The following is a 21731-nucleotide window of genomic DNA, read 5'->3' as shown; positions in this document are numbered from 1 at the left end:
CAAAGATAAATATAACATACATGTTTACTATTTTATCTGCAATGAGATTGGCATTTTTAGCCACTGATTTACACATATTGGCCATACTGTTCAGCCACACCTCTATTTTAATTGGACAGAAGTGGTTGTGCCAATTCATTGTACAAAGGGCAGGCTAGATGCAGGGAGGCAACACAAAAAGAGCATTGCTAAACGGGGAAAAAACTGCCTGGTACAGTGTCAGAAATGTATGTGAATCACAAGACTGGCTGAATAAAATGACAAATCCTTTTGCAGGTAAAACAGTAAACATATATGTATTTCAATGTTGTATTTAGCTGTTTACTTGAAGCCATGCTTTAACTGGTATTCCTACCTTATTTTGGCAAAAAGACCTGTTTGTTCAGTTACCTCTATTCTGCATCCACCACAGCTCCTCAGTATAAAAGGAAAGCACTTGATGAAAGAAGGTGAAGTATTTAATTTTAGCACATTCATTACATTTCATCCAACATTTCAGATGTTCTGACAGCACAGCTTCTTAAGCAGTGGGACAGACACAAATGAAGAATTGTGCAGCACTAAGTCAAAAAGCCCTGAGTGAAAGTGTGTATCCTACAACCTGGAACTTTCATACATATATGCCATTGTCTTTTTCTACCTTTGGATGGTGTCAGATAAGATAAAATGCTGCTACATTCATGAAGATAGATGGATAATAAAGAGACAGACTTTTTTTTTTTAAGCTATGGTGAGACACTTGATGGTAGGATTGTGGACGGGTATATGCGTCACCTAGGTTTCTCAAATACACATGGTGAGTGGCTCTAGGGTTTGTGTCTGTTGGACAAAACTTTGTTGTTTTCTCAGATCCTAATAGGCCCTGTTCCGAATCCCGGAGCTTTTGTAGAGCTTTGAGTGGGATAAAGTCTCCAGTCCTAGGTCTACATTTTACTTGTTAGGTAGACCTTACTAAATAGTCAAACCTTCCCCAGTGCTTTTTATATCTAAGCTGGCCATACACTGGTAGATTTTCATACAAATGTTTGTATAAAAAAATCTCATCAGTACATTCAATAAAAGACTTGATGAATGTCTTTCAAATGTTGTTTGCTTTTAACGTTTAAATTTGGAACTGACGGAATTCACCATACTTGTAGAATTTCATTTGTTCGAGAAAAAATTTCCATTCCGCTTCTTCAATATTGTCACTTCAGTCGGAAATGATCAACAATTTGACTCCATTAATTATGGGAAAATCTAACAAATGTTCTAAAAATTAAAAATGTTTAAATAAATTTCTATTGGTGTGAGCTGGTGACAGCTTTAGGTTCAAGAGCTCTCTCTCTCTGCTGTTACAGCCTGCTGCTAGGTGAAAGACTGACTATTGACAGAATGCTGAAAAAGGTACATGTGTTTTTGTTTTGAAGAACCTATTAAGGGACAGTTTGTTAATCAGGAACTGACATAAGTTTAGGTAGGGGCTCAGTTGAGCAGATATTTTTGTTTGCTTAATGCTATGGACTTGCTGTACAAGGCCCGGATAATTGTTTATTGCTTTGCTGTGAAAACCTGCTTGGATTGTTCCTAAGTCCTTGTCTAGTGCATGCTGTACCCTTCACATTGGAAGCAAAAAAAAACCTAAAACATTCAGAAACATATAATTTTATTTGACAATATATAAATACAGTGCTCACAAACATAGACCCATCATAAGTGAAAACAAAAACATAAAGTCCATAAAAAACTGAGAAAAAAGCTTCACATCTAATGTGCAAAAAATGCAGAGAATGCTTCATATCTGGTGTGTAGAAAGTGCAGGCATATGAAGACACCCCCACATGTGTCCCCACTCACCAGATCACAACGACACCCAGCTTTTTAGTATGGGGGTCAATATAGGCTTCTAACGATATCCAAAGGATGTCCACAGAATGGCAGATTAGGTGATGGAACTTGATGATAGATAATCCTTCAAAGTGTTAACTCAGCCATAAAAAACAGGTGCCAAAAGAAAAAAGAGGAACTAATAGTGAAGTATGCTAAGAACAGGTATTTATTGCGCATAAAAAATGCATACTTACAGATGTAAGTTAAAAACAGGCATGGAATTGATAGGAAAATACAGCAGACGCCGTTGCTGGCGTTCTTTCCATGAGACCAGAAGTGACATGGGAAGAACGCCAGCAACGTCGTTTGCTGTATTTTCCTATCAATTCCATGCCTGTTTTTAACTTACGTCTGTAAGTATGCATTTTTTATGCGCAATAAATACCTGTTCTTAGCATGCTTCACTATTAGTTCCTCTTTTTTCTTTTAGCACCTGTTTTTCTGGCTGAGTTACCACTTTGAAGTATTATCTATCATCAAGTTCCATCATCTAATTTGCCATTCTGTGGACATCCTTTGGATATCGTTAGAAGCCTATATTGACCCCCAGACTGAAAAGCTGGGTGTCGTTGTGATCTGGTGAGTGGGGACACATGTCGGGGTGTCTTGATACGCCTGAAAATTTTTCTGCAACAATTTTTCTGCACTTTCTACACACCAGATGTGAAGCATTTTTTGCACATTAGATGTGAAGCTTTTTTCTCAGTTTTTTATGGACTTTATGTTTTTGTTTTCACTTATGATGGGACTATGTTTGTGAGCGCTGTATTTATATACTGTCACTGTGGTCAGGTGTTTAGCACTTTGTGTATAGCAGGCTTCATTCACTTTTATTACCCAAATTTCTTTTCCCCATCAGCACGAGTTTATATATTTAGATTATATAATTTTTTCACATCTAATTTTTCTTAATAAATATTCTTACATATCCCTGGATCGCTAAAATTTTTTATCGATCTAAAGTCAGACATGTTAAAATATTTTTTAGCATGAAGCTTTCTTTAGGCTTGGCTTTAATAAGGATACGGCTCACAGCAGGGGTTAGGTGCATCCCTGTTATCTGTTTCAGGAACAAATCGGGCCTGAAATTTTGCCTGAATTTGGACCTGAAACAGAACCAAAGATGCACAGGACCCCTGTGCAATCCGCTCCGCAGCCACCCCGGAGATGTGTGAACCGGCTCTATAGAGACGGTCACAATCTCCTTTCATGCAAAATGGATGCGGGGAAACCCGCATCCAACTTGCATAAGTGTGAACCCAGCCTTAAGTGAGGGAAAAAGCTAACGTCTGGGCTGGTTTTAGCATAGAGGGGATAGTCTTCAATGCAAAAAATCTCAGCACAGGAGATGTGAGCATGCATACGAGTTTTCATTAGGGAGGGTCAGTGTGAGAGTAGGGCTAAAAAATGGGTTAATGTGAACGTTGGGGTTACTGGGAAAGTTAGTGTGATGTGATGGGTAAGGTTTCTTAGAGGGTAATGTAAGGCTTGGCGTTACAGAGAGGGTTAAACTGGCCAAAAGCTAAGTAAATTATTGCTTTGTGGCTGGCCCTGTCGACACTCTCCTGCTTGACATCCTTTGAATGAAAAATCAAAGGAGTTTTGCAGAAAACTTTCAGCCAAACAGTGGCTGTATTCAAATAAATTCATAAATGCAGCCGCCGTACAGTAGTCGCAGTGGAAAATTGGTCAAGATTCTGAAGCTAAAAAGGGAAATGTGAGGGATAGGGTTACAGGTTAGTGTGGGAAATGAGGTTGCAAAGAGTGTATTTATGAGGGTTAGAGGTACAGGAAGGGTTAGTGTGAGGGTTGGGGTTACAGAGAGCGTTAGTGTGAAGGTTGGGGTTACAGGAGAGGGTTAGTGTGAGGGTTGGGGTTACAGGAGAGGGTTAGTGTGAGGAATGGGGTTACAGGAGAGGGTTAGTGTGAGGGTTGGGGTTACAGGTAGGGTTAGTGTGAGGGATAAGGTTACAGGTTAGTGTGAGAAATGGGGTTGCAAAGAGTGTATTTATGAGGGTTAGGGGTACAGGAAGGGTTAGTGTGAGGGTTGGAGTTATGGAGTTATAGGGACAGTTAGTGTAAAGGTTGAGGTTACAGAGGAGGATTAGTGTGAGGAATGAGGTTACAAAGAGGGTTATTGTAAGCGGGGCTTTTTTTCAGTGGGAACGTGGGGGAGCGCAGGTCTGGACACTTCCAGCACTGAATGTATGCAATGGCAAGGGGTGCTGGGGTGTGACGGAGGGTCTACTGATGCTGGCTGCTCGGTTATCTATTGTTGCTGTAGGGGATCTATTTTTGCTTGGCAATCTATTGTTGCTGGTTGAGGATCTTTTGTTACTGGGGGTCAATTGTTGCTAAAGGGGTTTACTGTTCAGGGTGGGGTCTACTGTTGCTGGCTGCTGGAGAGTCTATTAACTATGGCTGCTAGGAGATCTGTTGTTACTACTGGGAGTCTATTGTTTCGGGGGGGGGGGGGGGGTCTATTGCTGCTGGCTGCGGGGGATTTATTTTCTTTCTTTTCTTGTTATCATTACCAAATTCCATACAAATTACTTAGCACTACAAAATGATACTTTGCTTTATATTCTCTAAAAGGGGCCGTAGTGGGAGCTGGGTAGGGGGTGAAACCAAGGGTCAGTGCTTAGAGGTGGGTAGGGGGCAGCGACACAATGTGACCTAGGCCCCTTTCACACTGCCACGACTTGAAACTCGCATGATTTTGATTTTGAATTTGTAGTGATTTCGATGCGATTTCAGGGAATGCCTGTGTAAACTTGAGATCTATGGACCACAACTCGCATCAAAGTCGGACCAAAGTAGTATAGGTACTACTTTGAAGTCGGTGCAACTTGAAGTCGCACAGATATGAATGCTAATCATTAGAAATCATGGTGTACGACTTGTCATGCAACTTTGCACTCCCAAGTCACAGGACAAGTCGGACAAGTGTGAAAGGCGTCTAGGTAGGTGGGAGTTCCTGCACCTATTCTCTGAGAAAAAAAGCACAGATTGAAAGTAATAGGGTTATAGGGAGGGTCATTGTGAGGAATGGGGTTACAAGGAGAATAAATATGGGGGTTGGGATTTCAGGGAGTCTTAGGGTGATTGTGAGGGGACCCTACAGTAGGGTACAGCATGGTACAGAGAGCACCCAGATGAAAACCGGTGCTGAGTTTTCAGCATAGAGGCCAAATATATAACTGATGTGCATGCAATTTTGACTAATTTTCACAAAATTTTCAATGAAACCCTATAACTCGTGTAAATTACAATTTTGCATCCTAGGACCACTTTAGAACACTTTTGCCCAAACAGTATCAACAGTACCAAACAAAAGTATCAGAACAGAAAAGTATTAATTGTGTATAAAGAATGATGTATTTTACCTGCAGACACAAAGAAAATTCCAGCACTTAATATGATATTGTGTCGGGTTTTGTAGAACTCACTGGCAGCAATGCAAAGCCCTCCCATGAAGAGTAGAATTACACTGAGGATAGGGAATATACTGGAAGCCCTCACAGCCCCTGTAAAAAGAAAGTGTAAAAGTAATGGAGATCATATATTTATGTTCAGACTTTAAACCTTCTAACAGTATTAGTATACAGGATTATTTATTATTATACAGGATTTATATAGCGCCAACAGTTTGCGCAGAACTTAACAAAATTAAGGCTATAATTAAGACATTTACAGTTAAATTACAATTTGCTACAAGAGGAATCAGAAGGCTCTGCTCATTAGAGCTTACATTCTAAAAGGGAGGGTCAATTGATACAAAAGGTAATAGCTGTAGGGGTGAGCTGATGGAGAAAGTAAAACAGTGTATTAGTTAGAAGCAGGATAGGATTCTTTAAAGGGAAGGGTTTTCAGGGATCGTCTAAAGATGGATAGATTAGGGGACAGTCGGACAGATTGGGGTAGAGAGTTCTAAAGGATGGGAGAAGCTCTGGAGAAATACTGAAAGCGAGCATGGGAGGAGGTGACAAGGGAGCTAGAGAGCAGGAGGTCTTGGGAGGACCAAAGAGAGCGGCTTGGTTGGTATTTTGAGACTAGGTTAGCGATGTAGCTGGGGTCAGAGTTATGGATGGCTTTGTAAATTATTGTTAGTACTTTAGTACAGTATTGAAGGGGTTGTGGCATCAAAAATATACCATGATTATGATTTGTCCTGGAGTAGACTCAAAGGTTAAAACAATAGTGCTAGAAAAAATTTTTGTATACTGCATTGCACTGGTTCATGTACTGTTCATCACAAAATGACTAAACATTGTTTAAACGTGTTTTACAGAGAACCAGCAAAACCGAGTCCCACTCTTCTGCTTACTCACCAGTGTCTTGCCTCCTGTTGTAGACTAAGTTGTGGCAACTATCGCGTTGCTTAGCATTCTCTCAATACATCTGTTCTTTGTGCGCTGTATTGCTTGCCATTCATTGAGGTCAGTAATGGCCACCTAAATGTTTCTCATATTTCTCTTGTGACAGATTTCCTTTTCCAAAAGCACTAAAATGGTATACTCAATAAATCTTGCTGGTCTTCTAAGAATGGATTTCTAAACCAAATATTTAATTTTTCCAGCAGGATGTAGTGATTTTTGCTCAGGATGTGGACACATATGACTTTCTTTAAAATGTCTGTCATCAGAAAAGTATATGGGCTGCCATTGCCTGACTCTTTCTAAAAATGTTAGATGCCTGCCTGTGACCCAGAACAAGCATGTTGTAAATGTGTTCTAAGAAAGTGTCCGAATTACACAGAAATATGCTTTTTCTGGATCAGCAAAGAAGTCAAAGCATCAGAATAATAGCCAAGGAACTAGCATTTTCAAAAGCAAAGGTCAACAATGTCTACTACATTGATCTCCCACGGCAGGTGTCCTTTAATATTTTGCATTTTCAATCTTGTTTTAATACTATATTACAGGCATAGTTTGTGTTCTTCATACATTCTATTTTTTTTTTCTCGTGCCCACATGCAAGAGCCCTTAAGGAACAATAAACCTAAGATAAAGGCAGTTTATTAAAACAACCACTGTTAAAACCAATATTTGAATGTTTCAGAAATGCAATAGAACTGAAGAAAAGTTCTGCCTATTTGGGAACTATTTTACTGTGCACAGCTTAATCTGTCAAATGCCACGTACACACGAGCGGACTTTACGGCAGACTTGGTCCGGCGGACCGGACTCCGGCGGATAATTCAATCGTATGTGGGCTCCAGCGGACTTTTTTTTACCCAAAAGTTCGACGGACCTAGAAATGAAACATGTTTCAAATCTTTCCGACGGACTCGAGTCCGGTCGAAAAGTCCGCTCGTCTGTATGCTAGTCCGACGGACAAAAACCAACGCTAGGGCAGCTATTGGCTACTGGCTGTGAACTTCCTTATTTTAGTCCAGTCGTACGTCATCACGTACGAATCCGTCGGACTTTGGTTGATCGTGTGTAGGCAAGTCCGTCGGAAAGTCCATCGTAATGTCCTTCGAAAAGTCCACCAGAACTAGTCCATCAAAAAATCCGCCCGTGTGTACGCGGCATTACAATCACAAAAAAAATGCTGCGGTCCACCTTTCCTCAAATTATAGGTGGTAATAACTTAGAGCAATAGGTTAGCATATTTAAAAGGGATCTTTAATGTGTATGGTTCATGTTCCCTTGCAACTGTCTGTCTTATCTCTGACTCCATTTGGGAGGAAACACTGTAGAAAGGAGAAAAAAGTGTTTTAGGGAGGAAAATGAGGTTGCTTGAATGGAACCTGTCACAAACTAAGAGTGACCATAAATATTGTATGTACAGTGGGAAAATAATTATTTGATTCCCTGCAAATTTTGAAAGTTTGTCCACTTACAAAGAAATAAAGGGTCTATATTTTTTATCATAGGTGTATTTTAAATGATAGAGAGAATATCAACCAAAAACACATTTGAAATTATATAAAAAATTGCACCAACTCCTACAAAAGCATACATTGAAGCAGCCAACACAACAACCTGACCAGTGTGAATATATAAAATAAAATAAAGTGTGGCGCTAAAGGTGGTGTTGTTGAAAGAATAACAGTGATATCTACACGGTGAAGGTACACAGTCCTGAGGTGTGTGCCAAGTAAACTGGTGTGTAAAGAAATAGTGAAGTATCTTCATAAAACACCATGAGAACAAAATCAGCAAAAATAAGGATAAAAAATTAGATGGACAAATGTGTAAACATATATAAATGATGAAAAACGTGTCTGTGTCCAATGTGTCAATTTTGGATGGAGTAACCCATTCAAAAAAGTGACTCAAAGTTCAACTACAATAAGTAAATAAAGAAGATAACAACAATGTGATGTGTATTAACCCAGAATTAGGCTATTTCTCAAGACTAGACCAGAGTATAAACCATGGGTCCATTAGAGTAGTAAATATGTGCAGATATTTATAGTCCATCACTATGCAATGGGGTGATCTTAAATAAGTCTATAACAGCCTGGGTGCAAACAGTCCTTAAGTATAATGAGTGGAAGCTGTTGGACGTATCCTTGCATATAGATGGATTCTTCCCTTGGTATGGTGGTATTGGCCCATAAAATATAAGCATAGCGTGCCCTTACCAGACAAGGTGGACTCACAGGCCCTTGGCAGTGAGTCAAACGAGCTTGTACCGTCAAGCGGTGTAGTACAGCAAACCGTATGGTGGTCCTGGATGGGGTCTCAACGGATGTCACCGGATGGCGTGTCCCCGGGAAGGCTAGACCGGAATCAGGTATCATCAATATTCAGCCTCGGTCATCAGTTGGAGAGATGACTTCCTCAGCGACCATTACCATATGGATAGGCAAAAAGAAAAAACTTCCACATAGTGTAAATCCTTTTTAAACGTTATAACGTTTATTAGTATCAAAGGAGATATTTTCCCAAAAAGTGTACAAAAATGGGCAGTAAAAACTCGGCTCAAAAAACACAAAAATATAAAAGTTTAGCGCAGTAGGTGATGGTGGGGGTAAAAACAAAAGAACCCGACGCATTTCGTCCTCAAAGACTTCTGCTGGGGTATGAATTTGCCCCCCATCCACTGCGCTATATATAACACAAATGACAATCAAATACAATGGCTAATTAGCGGTAATACAAGGCGTGACTTCCGGGTCTGGCAGCGTCATAGATGACCAACGGTCATGTGGTGTTCCAAAGGCCACTCCTTTCCCCCCTGGCTGGTCAAGAGCCAAACCTCGCTTTTGTCCTCCAATCAACATTAATGCATCCTTCCTCCTATCACAATGATCACGTAGCGATCACGTGATCTATTCCATGCGGAGTGATGCCAGGCCGCTCAAAGCTTGTGTATCACAGGAGGTAGGAATTAGGGGCTCGCCAGTCCGAGACCTGAAACGCAAACATTGCGGTGGTCGGGGATGGGAGAGTTATTTTAGGTCGAAATCTATGTGTCCCGGTCGAAATAGCGGAAGTCAAATCGCCAAATGATTACATACTAATTAAAAAGGCATATACCAGAAAAACAATTCACAATTAATATATCCACAATCCAGGCATAGGTGGATATGTCATGTGACATTCATATGTAACACCATAGAAATAGAAAAAAACACAAATGGAATGGTAATAAACTTGAAAGTCAGAAGATAAAAAGTTTGTGAACCAAACCATAGGTAGAATCGTATTCATTGGGCATATATGAAATAAAAGCCATTCATGGACAAAAGATTCAAATATAAAAGAGGTACTAAATAGAGCCCTAACGATAAAGAGACAAACAGGAAATAAGTATATGTCTGTATCTCAGCCAGAGTCAACCACTCTGACAAAAATACAAATATTACTATTAAAAAAGGAAAAAATGGAAAAACTAAAAGTAGATAAAGTGGAGGTAAAAACCACAAAAACAACAATGGGTAGTCAGAGGCTCATCAAAAAGGCACCCCAGGATCCCAAAATTAATGAGAACAAAGAAAACCGCAGTATTATAAGTGGAAACATGTAGATCAGTGTGATCCCAGGTAGAGTCTAAGACTAACTTTGAGAGGGGCATCAACGCCTATGCTTGGTTGATGAAGGCATTGATATCCCAATCGATGTTGAGTCTGTGTGGTGCATAGCATTTAATAAGGTGTATCCAAAAGGTTTCTATCTTAGAAACACCTCTCACATTCGGTTCCCCCCTCCAGTGTGGTACAAACTTATCTATAATTTGGAATTTTGTTCCTGATGGATTTTGGTTGTGATAGTGTAAATAGTGTTTGGGTACACTATGGTTTGTGCGTCCTTTTCTTATAGCTGTAATGTGTTCGTTCACCCGTATAGCAAAATTGCGTTTTGTGCGCCCTATATATTTTTTTCCACAGGGACAGGTGATAAGGTATACGATGAACTTCGTAGTGCAAGTAGCAAATTGTTAGTCTTAGACTCTACCTGGGATCACACTGATCAAATTGTTTCCACTTATAATACTGCGGTTTTCTTTGTTCTCATTAATTTTGGGATCCTGGGGTGCCTTTTTGATGAGCATCTGGTGAGGTTTCATTAAATTTTTATGTAAACCATTAGGGAGACAGCCACCTTTCTGTAATGATATTCTAATTTTTACATCTATAGATATATAATAATAGTCACTGAGATCACCATATACTACCCATTGTTGTTTTTGTGGTTTTTACCTCCACTTTATCTACCTTTAGTTTTTCCATTTTTTCCTTTTTTAATAGTAATATTTGTATTTTTGTCAGAGTGGTTGACTCTGGCTGAGATACAGACATATACATATTTCCTGTTTGTCTCTTTATCGTTAGGGCTCTATTTAGTACCTCTTTTATATTTGAATCTCTTGTCCATGAATGGCTTTTATTTCATATATGCCCAATGAATACGATTCCACCTATGGTTTGGTTCACAAACTTTTTATCTTCTGACTTTCAAGTTTATTACCATTCCATTTGTGTTTTTTTCTATTTCTATGGTGTTACATATGAATGTCACATGAAATATCCACCTATGCCTACCATCCTTGTGTATATATTAATTGTGAATCGTTTTTCTGGTATATGCCTTTTTAATTAGTATGTAATCATTTGGCAAATTGACTTCCGCTATTTCGACCGGGACACATAGATTTCGACCTAAAATAACTCTCCCATCCCCGACCGCCGCAATGTTTGCGTTTCAGGTCTCGGACTGGTGAGCCCCTACTTCCTACCTCCCGTGATATGCAAGCTTTGAGCGGCCTGGCGTCACTCCGCATGGAATAGATCACGTGATCATTGCGATAGGAGGAAGGACGCATTAATGTTGATTGGAGGACAGAAGCGAGGTTTGGCTCTTGACCAGCCAGGGGGGAAAGGATTGGCCTTTGGAACACCACATGACCATTGGTCATCTATGAGGCTGCCAGACCCGGAAGTCACGCCTTGTATTACTGCTAATTAGCCATTGTATTTGATTGTCATTTGTATTATATATAGCGCAGTGGATGGGGCAAATTCATACCCCAGAAGAAGTCTTTGAGGATGAAACGCGTCGGGTTCTTGTGTTTTTACCCCACCATCACCTACTGCGCTAAACTTTTATATTTTTGTGTTTTTTGAGCCGAGTTTTTACTGCCCATTTTTGTACATTTTTTGGGAAAATATCTCCTTTGATACTAATAAACGTTATAATGTTTAAAAAGGATTTACACTATGTTGAAGTTTTTTCTTTTTGCCTATCCATATGGTAATGGTCGCTGAGGAAGTCATCTCTCCAACTGATGACCGAGGCTGAATATTGATGATACCTGATTCCGGTCTAGCCTTCCCGGGGACACGCCATCCGGTGACATCCATTGAGACCCCATCCAGGACCACCATACGGTTTGCTGTACTACACCGCTTGACGGTACAAGCTCGTTTGACTCACCGCCAAGGGCCTGTGAGTCCACCTTGTCTGGTAAGGGCAATCTATGCTTATATTTTTTGGGCCAATACCACCATACCAAGGGAAGAATCCATCTATATGCAAGGATACGTCCAACAGCTTCCACTCATTATACTTAAGGACTGTTTGCACCCAGGCTGTTATGGAGTTATTTAAGATCACCCCATTGCATAGTGATGGACTATAAATATCTGCACATATTTACTACTCTAATGGACCCATGGTTTATACTCTGGTCTAGTCTTGAAAAATAGGCTAATTCTGGGTTAATACACATCACATTGTTGTTATCTTCTTTATTTACTTATTGTAGTTGAACTTTGAGTCACTTTTTTGAATGGGTTACTCCATCCAAAATTGACACATTGGACACAGATACGTTTTTCATCATTTATATATGTTTACACATTTGTCCATCTAATTTTTTATCCTTATTTTTGCTGATTTTGTTTTCATGGTGTTTTATGAAGATACTTCACTATTGCTTTACACACCAGTTTACTTGGTACACACCTCAGGACTGTGTACCTTCACCGTGTAGATATCACTGTTAATCTTTCAACAACACCACCTTTAGCGCCACACTTTATTTTATTTCAAAAAAACACATTTCTTTCCCCAAACTTGGTGAGTCGAGTTAATGTCAAAGAGCAAAATTTTGGTTTCATCTGACCACAGCACTTTCTCCCAATCCATTTCTGAATCATTTAGATGTTCATTGGCATGACTGTACATGTGCCTTCTTGAGGAAGGGGGCTTGCTGTGTTTGGAGGAAGAAAAATGCTGACTTAAAGAACACCATCCCTACTGTCAAGCACGGAGTTGGAAACATTATGCTTTGGGGCTGTGTCTCTGCTAAAGATACAGGCCAACTTTGCCACTTTGAGGGGCCAATGAATGGGGCTTTGTATTATAAAATGTTGGATAAGAACCTTCTTCCCTCAGCCAGAACACTGAAGATGGGTCATGGATGGGTCTTGCAGCATGACAATGACCCAGAACATACCACCAAGGCAACAAAGGAGAGGCTCATGAAGAAGAATATCAAGGCCATTGAGTGGCCTAGCCAGCCTCCAGGCCTTAATTCTTTATAAAATTTATGAAGGGAGCTGAAACTTCGATTTGCCAAGCCATAGCCAAGAAACCTTAAGGATTTAGAGAAGGTCTGCAAAAAGGATTGGACCAAATCCCTCCTGAGATGTGTGCAAAAGTGGTCACTAACTACAAGAAATGTCTTACCTATGTGCATACCGATGTAGCAACCTGGTGTTTAGGCAGGGTTGCTAGTAAATTTAGTTTTCCAGGTGGTAATTTTCCTGGCTAATTGATAGATCAATTTATTCCCCTCTAATTCTGAAATTGCTGCACCTTTTTCTCTTCTGTCACTAGTTGGCACTGTGACTAATTATATTAGAATGACAGGAGGCTTTGCAAGGTCAGAGTAAAAATGAATGGGGTGTCTCAGCCAATTGGCAGGGGTTTCTTTAGTCCCTTGGCCTGCTGGGAGAGCCTATTTATTTGGGTGGAGTCAGGTGATCGGGGTTCTGTTACACCTGGACGGCTGTCTGGGTGGACGTGTGTTATGTCACCCCGGGCTGCTAGGCCGGAAGCCTGAGGCCTATCCTGGGCACACCTGGCTGCTAGGCTGTCTGAGGCCTATCCAGGAGCAGGAGAAGCAGCATAGGGTTGGGATTGCAGGATTGGAGTCCAACCATGTTGAGAAGGTTCAGCCCGACAGGGAAACATTTGTGGTCAGAGGTAGAAGGGAAGCTGTCGCCACTAAGGCACCATCCATCTTACTACCGGAGACTAAGTAAGCTTGAGCAAGTACCGGAGCAGTCTTCTCACCAACCGGGGACTGTGAAGAACAGAAGTGGGAAAGCTTCAGCAAGTGCCAAGCCAGGGACCCAGCAGGATAGCGGGGATGACGATTGAGGAGCATACAGCGGGATAGCTGTGGAAGAGCTCAGGGGGACCCAGTGACGACTGGGATCTGGAAGTCTAGTGAGAGACTGGGAGCTCAGTGAGTGAAGATCTACAGTGAGATAAGAAACGGACTGTTCTGTATTACCAAGAGTTATGTACAACTACCTTTTATTGACTGTTGCAAGATTGGTTGCCATAGGAGACAGCGGTCCAACCTATACAGAAGTGTTATCCGGCTGGAGGCCTTCCACTGTATAGCTGTCTACCTATGGAAGTCTTGGAGTCTGACAATTAGCATTGCATTTACTCAAGGGTGTCCTGGCCTTCATTTCTTTGTAAGTGAGCAAACTTACAAAATCTGTAGGGGATCAAATAATAATTTTCCCCACTGTATATAATATATACATAATATATATAATGGGTAGAGATGACCTCTGGTGTGTTTGAATGTCCTTAATTTCCCATGATGCGTGGTAATAATTAGAGATGAGCTCTAGCGTATTCAGAGGCTCATCTGAACCTACATGGCCAAGCCTGCCAATAGGCTATCACCTGTAATTGAGCAGTCTGCAACAGGGGCATTCTACACTTTGCAGCCTCCCTTATACACACAGCAGCCATCTGCGGGGCAGGGAATGCCTCAGCCATAGGTGATTGGCCCATTAGGAGTGACAGCGTCCTGGCAGGCTCAGTCATGTGAATTCGGGTGAGCATCTGGACACACTGGAGCTCATCTATATTTATGAACCAGGAATCATGGGAGGATAAGGCACAGCACACACATCAATGTCTTAAGGCTTACATCTTTTGTTGTAATGATTTTACATGGATAACCAACAAAAACTGCAATATTTTTGACCAGATACTAGCATGTGCCTTTGAACTAGCTGTCTACCTATAGAAGTCTCAGAGTCTGCCAATTAGCATTACATTTACTCAAGGATGTCCTGGCTCTAACCCTCTCTCCCACAGTTCTGTTAAGAGACAATAAATCTCTTGTTCACATTGAAAAAGTGACTGCCGCCCAGCATTTCTTCTTGCATTACACCCACCATGCCTGGTAACCCACTTTACAAAGAAGGATGTCAGCTCTCCCTGACTCTGGAGGTCACCATTAGACCTCTAGGGGTCAGGGACCTTGCTACACCAACAAGGGTTTCTCCACCAAGTACTAAGTCATGTTTTGCTTGGGGATCAAATATTTATTTTACTCACTGAATTGCAACTCAATTAACCACTTGCTGACCAGCCACCTTTATTATACTGCGGCAGGTCGGCACGATCCCGCGAACCGTCGTATCTGTACGTCAGCCCTTTAAATGTCTATAGCAGGTGCATGCACGCGCCCGCAGCATGGTGGGGGAGCCGGTGCGTGTGGTCAGCGGTCGCAATGGCCTCCGGTCATGCGTAATCGCGGGCACGAGAGCCAGAACAGGGACGTGTGTGTGTGTGTAAACACACAAATCCCTGTTCTGTGAAGAGGGGAGAGACAGATCGTCTGCTCCTACTAGCTAGGTACACTGATATGTCTCTTCCTCTAGTCAGTTCTATCCCCCCACAGCTAGAAACACAAACGAGGGAACACATTTAACCCCTTGATCGCCCCCTAGTGTTAACCCCTTCCCTGCTAGTGACATTTATACAGTAATCAGTGCATTTTTACAGCACTGATCGCTGTATAAATGTCAGGGGTCCCAAAAATGTGTCAAAAGTGTCCGATCTGTCCGCCGCAATATCACAGTACTGATCACCGCCATTACTAGTAAAAAAATAAATAAATAAATAATAAAAATGCCATAAATCTATCCCATAGTTTATAGACACTATAACTTTTGTGCGAACCAATCAATATACGCTTATTGCGATTTTTTTTTTTTTTTACCAAACATATGTAGCAGAATATATATTGGCCAAAACTGATGAAGAAATTTGTTTACAGCAACAAATAAAAAATATTGTTTTTTTTTTCCAAATTGTCGCTCTTTTTTTGTTTATAGCGCAAAAAATAAAAACCGCAGAGGTGATCAAATACAGTGCCTTGCAAGCTCTAGTGCAACCAATTACCTTCAGGAGTCACATAATTAGTGAAATGATGTCCACCTGTGTGCAATCTAAGTGTCACTTGATCTGTCATTACATATACACACCTTTTTGAAAGGCCCCAGAGGCTACAACACCTAAGCAAGAGGCACCACTAACCTAACACTGCCATGAAGACCAAGGAACTAAGGGACAATATTGTTGAGAAGTACAAGTCAGGGTTCAACTCTAGGAGCACCATCAAATCTATCATAACCAAATGGAAAGAATATGGCACAACCTGCCAAGACCAAAACTCACGGACAGGGCAAGGAGGGCATTAATCAGAGAGGCAGCAAAAAGACCTAAGGTAACCCTGGAGGAGCTGCAAAGTTCCGCAGCAGAGACTGGAGTATCTGTATATAGGACAACAATAAGCCGTACACTCCATAGAGTTGGGCTTTATGGCAGAGTGGCCAGAAGAAAGCCATTACTTTCAGCAAAAAACAAAATGGCACGTTTTGAGTTGGCGAAAAGGCATGTGGGAGACTCCCAAAATGTATGGAGGGAGGTGCTCTGGTCTGATGAGACTAAAATTTAACTTTTTGGCCACCAAAGAAAATGCTATGTCTGGTGCAAACCCAACACATCACCCAAAGAACACCATCCCCACAGTGAAACATGGTGGTGGCAGCATCATGCTGTGGGGATGTTTTTCAGCAGTCAGGACTGGGAAACTGGTCAGAGTTGAGGGAAAGATGGATGGTGCTAAATACAGGGATATTCTTGAGCAAAACCTGTAGCACTCTCTGTGTGATTTGAGGCTAGGACAGAGGTTCACCTTCCAGCAGGACAATGACCCCAAACACACTGCTAAAGCAACGCTTGAGTGGTTTAAGGGGAAACATGTAAATGTGTTGGAATGGCCTAGTCAAAGCCCAGACCTCAATCCAGTAGAAAATCTGTGGTCAGACTTAAAGATTGCTGTTCACAAGCGCAAACCATCCAACTTGAAGGAGCTGGAGCAATTTTGCAGTGAGGAATGGGCAAAAATCCCAGTAGTAATATGTGCAAGCTCATGCCATGTGGCAGTTCAAAGTTGTGGGCATGTTCTGTAAATTAAATGACGCAAATCCTCAAACAATCCATGTTAATTCCAGGTTGTGAGGCAATAAAACACGGAAAATTCCAAGGGGGTGAATACTTTTGCAAGGCACTGTACCACCAAAAGAAAGCTCTATTTGTGGGAAAAAAAGGATGTGAATTTTGTTTGGGTACAGCGTCGACCGACCACGCAATTGTCAGTTAAATCAGCGCAGTGTGCCGTATCGCAAAAAATGGCCTGGTCATTAAGCAGGCAAATCTTCTGGTCTGTAAGTGGTTAATAACATTTGTTGCATGTGTTTTTTTGGGGCGGATTATTGGTTGATATTCTGTCTATCATTTAAAATACACCTATGATTAAAATAATAGCCCCCCAATGTCTTTGTAAGTGAGCAAATTTACAAAATCTGCAGGGGATCAAATCATTATTTTCCCCACAGGAATTTCAAATAAAGTCCTTCATTACATGCTCTACCACCCATGTCCTTTACCTCCTAACCTGTCCTTGCGGATTACAATACATAGTTCATACGGTCCGACCACTCCAAGTAAGATTAAATGAGTATATTGGAAATATATGGAGAGGTCACCCAGTTTCCAGGTATTACTTGGAGGTACATAGTAAAAACCCTAGGGGTACATTGTTTATAGCTATCGATAAACTCAAATCACATTGGAGAGGTGGGCTAAAGAGATGTGCCATTTCCTAACTCGAAATGAGTTGGATATACCGCGTCAAATGTCTTAGACCTTTGGACCTATATGCTGACGTTGAAATCAATGCTTTTATTGACAATTCCTAATATGTACATTTGTACATTTATATATAATTTTTTATGTTTTTTTTTAATTTATTTTTAACGGTTACTTTATATGTATCGCATCTTTTATGTTTACATGTATTTTCCTTGGATTTACAGTAATGTACTTTATGTCAACTAGAAGGCCTTATCTCAAAGTGACGATAGGCTAATATTATGTTATTATTGTGTATTTTAACGTAAATAGGTTATTAATGCCAGTTTTTTTTTTAGTATGATTTTCAACTAAAGTTATTACCGTTATTGCCTTCTATATGAATTTAGAAATAGAATACCCTTTGTCTATGATGAATAAAATAGGTAGACATACCCGGAAGTCACATTGAGGTTTGGCTTCCTGTGTGTGAAGAGAGTTCATATATTTAGGCTGTAAGATGGCCGCTAGGTGAAAGTGAGGCTTGAATGTCTTTTCACTTTTTGATATGGCCGCCATGTGAAAATGAGGCTTGGTTGTCTCTCTATGTGTATATAAGGTGATGGCTCAGCATGTCGCCGTGCCCCTGGAAGACGTCACGTATGACAAAACATTGCGGGTGGAGCTACGCGCAGATGACATCACACCCCACATGACCCTGGAAGTACGGGTGTTTTGAACTTTATTGTCGGCAAGTGTTTTTTATGATGTTTGTAACATCCAACCAGAGATTTTATATAATAAATCAGCTTTTTTGAAAAACGAGAACGCACTATTGGAGCCTTTGTTCTTCTATATGCTCCATGCTTACTTGGGAGATTGCGCTTTCGAGGAAGGGGGGTGGACGTTAGCCATATATCGAGGAGGACGCCCTGAGTCTACCTACACACCTTGGAGCCAAGACCCGTCTCAGACCCCGCAGAGGGTTATATCTGCAGGCGTGTGTGACCTCGCTACAACAGGAGGTCCATTCGGTTGATTGCCATACAGAGAGCTCCATCTCTTTCCCTTGGTGGTGGAAGCTCTAAGAATCTTTTCCATCTTTCTGGATCTCTACCGTCATAGAACTTGTTTTATTTGCCATTTTTCAGAGACTCTACTTTATGAATCACTCTTCACTTTATTGGTTATTATATGTAATATAATGATATTCTTACATTTCAGTGATTTATAGGGATGAGCCAAACACTCCCCCAGTTCGATTTGAGGCAGAACATGCGAACAGGCAAAAAATTTGTGCGAACACCGTTAAAGTCTATGGGACTCGAATGTGAAAAATCAAAAGTGCTAATTTTAAAGGCTAATACAAGTTATTGTAATAAAAAGTGTTTGGGGACCCGGGTCCTGCCCCCGGGGACATGTATCAATGCAAAAAAAAGTTTTAAAAACAGTGATTTTAATAATGCTTAAAGTGAAACAGTAAAAGTGAAACATTCCTTTAAATATCATGCCTGGGGGGTGACTATAGTATGCCTGTAAAGTGGCGCATGTTTTTCGTGTTTAGAACAGTCCCTGCACAAAATGACATTTCAAAAGGAATAAAAGTCATTTAAAACTATATACTCTGAACAGCAGTATACAGGCGGTCCCCGGGTTACAAACAAGATAGGGACAGTAGGTTTGTTCTTAAGTTGAATCTGTTTGTAATTTGGAACAGGTACATTTTTAAAGTGTAGCTCCAGCCAAAAAAAAAATCAATTTTTAAGCTTTTTGGATAACATAGGAAAGGGTTATCACCCCTGTAACATTTATTTTGATGTCTGTGCCCTTGTTCAGAAGATTTCACCTCACTTTCTGTCCTAATGACAATTGGATTTTGAAAATTTTGGGTTATTAGGGAAACTAGGATTGGTGATGAAGCATCAGTGGAGACACCTTTTTCCCATATTAACTCTTACAGGAGAAAATTTTCACTTCCTAGGGGTAGATTTCCTCTCACTTCCTGTTGCCTCCCTCCTTCTGTAAGTAGGAGTCGTTTGTATGTCAGATGTTTGAAAATAGGGGACCGCCTGTATATACTATACGGCCTGCGCTATACACTTTGCATATAATTGGGCCTTAGGTGTTGGTGGTACCAGAACATTGTAAGCCCTCACAGTTACTCTTGGTGGGTGCTGGAACGGGCCCAGCTGTGAAATATTGTATCAAGAATTGTAATTACATGCCCCTGTTAAACAGGGGCAGAAAAATTGGGCTTTAGGCGGTGGTGGTGGCACAACACTGTAAAGCCTCACAGATACTCTTGTTGAGCGCAGGAACGGGCCCAGCTGTGAAATATTGTATCAAGAATTGTAATTACATGCCCCTGTTAAACAGGGGCAGAAAAATTGGGCCTTAGGCGGTGGTGGTGGTGGTGGAACAACACTGTAAAGCCATACAGATGCTCTTGTTGAGCGCAGGAACGGGCCCTGCTGTGAAATATTAGATCAAAAATTGTAATTACGTGCCCCTGTTAAACAGTGGCAGAAAAGTTGGGCCTTAGGCAGTGGTGGTGGTGCCACAACACTGTAACCCCTCACAGACTCTCTTGTTGAGTGCAGGAACGGGCCCTGCTGTGAAATATTAGCGCAAAAATTGTAATTACATGCCCCTGTTAAACAGGGGCAGAAAAATTGGGCCTTTGGTGGTGGTGATGGTGCCACAATACTGTAAGTCCTTACAGTTACTCTTGGTGGGCGCAGAAACGGGCCCTGCTGTGAAATATTAGATCAAGAATTCTAATTACATGTCCCTGTTGAACAGGGGCTGAAAAATTGGGCCTTAGGCACTGGTGCTGGTACCACAACACTGCAACCCCTCACAGATACTCTAGTTGGAGTGCGGGAACTAGCCCTGCTGCAAAGAATTGCATCAAAAATTGTAATTACACGCCCCTGCTAAACAGGAGCTGAAAAATTGAGGCTTAGGCACTGGTGCTGGTGCCACAACACTGCAACCCCTCACAGATACTCTAGTTGGAGTGCAGGAACTAGCCCTGCTGCAAAGAATTGCTTCAAAAATTGTAATTACACGCCCCTGTTAAACTGGGGCTGAAAAATTGGGCCTTAGGCACTGGTGCTGGTGCCACAACACTGCAACCCCTTACAGATACTCTAGTTGGAGCCCAGGAACTAGCCCTGCTGCAAAGAATTGCATCAAAAATTGTAATTACACACCCCTGTTAAACAGGGGCTGAAAAATTGGGCCTTAGGCACTTGTGGCAGCACCCAGAACCAAAAATGTTCTTACAAGCTATCAGCATGATCATTGAGGAGGAAGAGGATAATTACTCAGCATAACAGGATAGTCACTCAGCATCAGCATAGGCAGTCTTTGAAGGGATCTGACATTTCAAAAAAAATTATTCGGTTACATCAGCATCAGGTGCTTGGTAGCTGGTGGTGATCCAAGACTGATTCATTTTTATGAAGGTCAGTCAATCGACCGAGTCGGTGGACAGACGCACCCTGTGATCGGTTACAAAGCCTCCAGCAGCACTGAATGTGCGTTCCGAAAGAACGCTGGATGCAGGACAGGCCAGTAGCTCAATTGCATACTGTGCAAGCTCTGGCCAGTGATCCATCCTCAAGACCCAGTAACCCAGAGGATTTTCGGTGGGAAACGGTGTTCAAGTCAGATCTTGCCCCTAGGTATTCCTGGACCATATAAAACAGACGTTGGCGATGGTTACTGGAACCGATCATACCTTGGGGCTGCGGACTAAAAAATTGTCTGAACGCATCGGTCAGACGACCACATTCTCCACCGCTCCTTCTTTGACTGACCGAAGCCTCAGCAACATGTTGTTCAGAAACAGGAGTTTGTAACCTCCCAGTCTCTGGGAACGCGTTGCACAGACCTTTCTGCAAGGCCTCCCGAAGATATTTCATCCTCTGCTCCCTCTGCGATGGCAAGATAAGGTCCGCAACCTTACCCTTGTAACGTGGATCAAGGAGGGTTGCCAGCCAGTATTGTTCCTTCTCCTTGATACCACGAATATGAGGATCCTTCCGCAGGCTTTGCAGGATCAGGGAGGCCATGCAGCATAGGTTTGCTGAGGCATTCGTTCTGGAGTCCTCTGGGACACTAAGGACGACATGATCCGCAGCCACCTCCTCCAAGCCACGTACAAGTCCATGTGTTTCTTGGGACTGTAAATGATCCCTTAAAGACTGCTGCTGATGCTGAGTG

At 41.6% G+C, this 21731-nt stretch overlaps 1 protein-coding gene across 2 annotated transcripts in view; it reads right to left on the bottom strand.

Moving 5' to 3' along the window:
* CACNG2 (calcium voltage-gated channel auxiliary subunit gamma 2) overlaps nucleotides 1-21731 on the bottom strand; it is a 286653-nt gene that overhangs the window by 11039 nt on the left and 253883 nt on the right. For both annotated transcript variants that reach the window (XM_073592500.1, XM_073592501.1), the window contains one exon: nucleotides 5256-5396. In XM_073592500.1, the coding sequence (XP_073448601.1) occupies nucleotides 5256-5396 (141 nt within the window). The remainder of the gene's footprint in view (nucleotides 1-5255; nucleotides 5397-21731) is intronic.

Source organism: Aquarana catesbeiana, linkage group LG07 (genome assembly GCF_042186555.1).
Source record: "Aquarana catesbeiana isolate 2022-GZ linkage group LG07, ASM4218655v1, whole genome shotgun sequence".
In the NCBI taxonomy this organism is placed as follows: domain Eukaryota; kingdom Metazoa; phylum Chordata; class Amphibia; order Anura; family Ranidae; genus Aquarana; species Aquarana catesbeiana.
The sequence above is the reverse complement of the archived record's forward strand: the minus strand, read 5'-3'. Positions and strand labels throughout refer to the sequence as shown.